At 67.9% G+C, this 2,616-nt stretch overlaps 1 protein-coding gene across 1 annotated transcript in view; it reads left to right on the top strand.

Moving 5' to 3' along the window:
• Positions 1-182: 182 nt before the first annotated feature.
• MNEG_15641 (hypothetical protein) overlaps positions 183-2,616 on the top strand; it is a gene marked incomplete at both ends in the record, with an annotated part of 2,888 nt that continues 454 nt past the window's right edge. Inside the window, 6 exons of the mRNA XM_014035889.1 lie at positions 183-191; positions 424-452; positions 686-958; positions 1,629-1,773; positions 1,946-2,185; positions 2,510-2,605. Of these exons, the coding sequence (XP_013891343.1) occupies positions 183-191; positions 424-452; positions 686-958; positions 1,629-1,773; positions 1,946-2,185; positions 2,510-2,605 (792 nt within the window). The remainder of the gene's footprint in view (positions 192-423; positions 453-685; positions 959-1,628; positions 1,774-1,945; positions 2,186-2,509; positions 2,606-2,616) is intronic.

Here is a 2,616-nt window from a genome sequence, read left to right as displayed (position 1 = left end):
GGGGGGTTTTTTGGGGGCGTTGCAGGGGTTTGCGTCAAATATACCCCCTGGGTGTGGGGCAGAGATGTTGGGGTGGCAGGGACAGGGGGACTGTTTCGAGGTCCTGGGGGGTGAAGCAGTGCGGGTATGAGGGGGAGGGGGACAGCCACTGTCTGCGGCTGTAGCGGACCGACGGGGCGCGGATGACGTATGTCGACGGGCCAGCCGCCCGTGGCTCGCCGGCCCCGAGGGCAAGGCACGGCTGGGGCCTCTTGGGCTGCATGGGGCTCACGGCCGCCGCGGCTGCCTGCAGCGCAGCGCGCTCCTCGCTCAGGCAAACTCCCTCGCATCGCACCAACCGCTCTCCCGCCGGCTCCCACATCCATTGACCCAACTCGCCCCACCGCGCCTCGCCCCAACCGCCCCTCCGCCCTGCCCTCTCAGGAGCACGCCTACACTTTCGACCAGTACAAGTGAGTGCGAGCGGCAGCTGCAGGCTCCATCAACCTGGGGATCATCCTCCCTCGCGGCCGGGCCGGGCGCCTCTGATGTCCGTCCCCGCCTGTCGCGCACGAAGCCGCCCCCCTTTCCAGCGCCCGCGGCCGCGGCACACACCGGATGCGCGGCCGCCTCCGCCTGGCGTCACCCTCGCAACGGCCACCGCGCCTCCACCGGTCCCGACCACACCCGGCCCCCCTTTTTGCAGGTATCCTCTGACGGAATCGGAGAAGCGCACCCTCAAGCGCTACCACGCGCTGCGCTGGTGGGAGCGCGACGGCGGCTTTGCGGGCGACGTCACCGGGGCCGAGGTGCAGGCCATCAGGGACAAGTACGACCCCAAGGGCGCCGACCTGCGCGCCTTCAAGGAGGCCAAGGCGACGGGCCAGCTGGACGCGTACTGGGCGGGGCGGCGGGACGCGCTGCGGCGGCTCACCGGGAGCGACCGGGTGCCGGGGGCCGTCGCGGCGGGCGGCGCCGCGTGAGGTTTGGGTGGCTGGGCGGCCCGGGCTCTGTGGGCCGCTGCACGGAGCTCGTATCACTTGTAATGTCGCGTGTCAAACCCGCTGGCGCCTGCATTGTCAGCTCTGAGTGCCGCACCACGCGGTCTTGGTGGGAACCTGGGAGTGAACTGCAGGCGTGCCATCGGGTTTTGAAATTGTATGGTACGGCCCGGCGGACCGGTGCGGGGGACATTGATGCACTGCTTTGCATCGCGCTGCAATTGTGTCAATTCACAACAGTAGTCACTTGCAGTCAGGGGCTGCAACGGCACAAACATCCTGTGTCCGCATTCGATCCAAGCACGCAGATCAGCTGCCGACCTGATCACGGGAGCTGAAGCTTTTGATAGCTTACTTTTGCTTTGGATGACACGGGGTCAAAAAACGTCACGTACAGCAAATGCATTGCAGAATGTCCCGGCAATTGGTCGCGTAGAGTGCGGTGAACGAGCGTGACTGAACGGCGCTGAGAAGGCTTGCTTATGGCCTGTATCCTGCCCGGGGTCGGAGGCAGGCCGCTCGTGGACGAAGACTTGCAAGCATACCGTGTCAAGTGCGTGCTGTTTGTGGCGCCTTATAGGAATGCAGCATGATGTATTGTGCTTGCTCTGGGGGTTTTCGACATGTACGCCACCCTGCGTCTGCTAGCTCGATAGCCGCTGGTGCTCGCTTCGGGTGGCGGGACGAAGGGCGGGTCGCTGACGCCGCGAGCCGCGCATGCCGCAGGGAATGGCCCGTCGACGCCAATGACTACGAGCTGCTGGAGGAGTGCGGCCGCGGCGGCTGCGCCGTGGTGCGTCCGCCGTTTGACCGCGGCGTCGGCAGCCGCCGCCGAGCGCGCGACCTCTCGCCGCCTGAGCTACAACGGGGGGCGGCCCACGCCCGCGCGCCCTGCGCCTGCCGCCCGGTTTGCAATCCCAAACCATGCTGTCCCCCTACTACCTCCTCCCGCCCCTGGCATGCAGGTCCACCGCGCGATCTGCAAGCCGCTGGGGGAGGTGGTCGCGGTCAAAGTGGTCAACCTTGAGGGCGTCGGCGCGCAGCTCGCCGCCCTGACCAAAGAGGCCGCCCTCATGCGCCGCTTCCACCACCCCAACATCCTGCAGCTGCACGCCAGCTTCGTGAACGCGCACGAGCTTTGGATGGTGATGCCCTTTCTGGGGGCGGGCTCTGTGCGCTGCATCATGCGCGAGCGCTTCCCAGCGGTGAGCGGCGGGCGTTCTCAGCCGTGTGGGCATGCACGGCAGCAGCGTTGGCACCTTTCCCTTGAACCGCCGGCGAACGCGGCGGGGCGCCAACGCGTGCGGCGGCCTCCAGAAGCGGCGGGCGCCCCGCATGCGCGCCGGCCCCGCTGCCGCCCGCCGCACCCCCTGCAGCGACGCAGCCACCCCCGTGGCTCTGCACCGCACTCGCTCCGATCGCTCGGGGAGCCGCCGGCCGCGAATGTAAAAAAGAACGGGCAGCGGGCGGCAAAGGCTGCGATATGATCCCCCATCTTTGAAACGCACCCTCTCGCTCGACAACCCCAGGGCCTGCCTGAGCCGGTGATTGCCACGATCGCGCGCGAGGTGCTCAGGGCGCTCGCCTACATGCACAAGAACGGCGGCATCCACCGGGACGTGAAGGTGTGTGGGGG

Source organism: Monoraphidium neglectum, assembly GCF_000611645.1.
Source record: "Monoraphidium neglectum strain SAG 48.87 unplaced genomic scaffold scaffold05517, whole genome shotgun sequence".
In the NCBI taxonomy this organism is placed as follows: domain Eukaryota; kingdom Viridiplantae; phylum Chlorophyta; class Chlorophyceae; order Sphaeropleales; family Selenastraceae; genus Monoraphidium; species Monoraphidium neglectum.
This window is presented reverse-complemented; position numbering and strand designations above follow the sequence as displayed.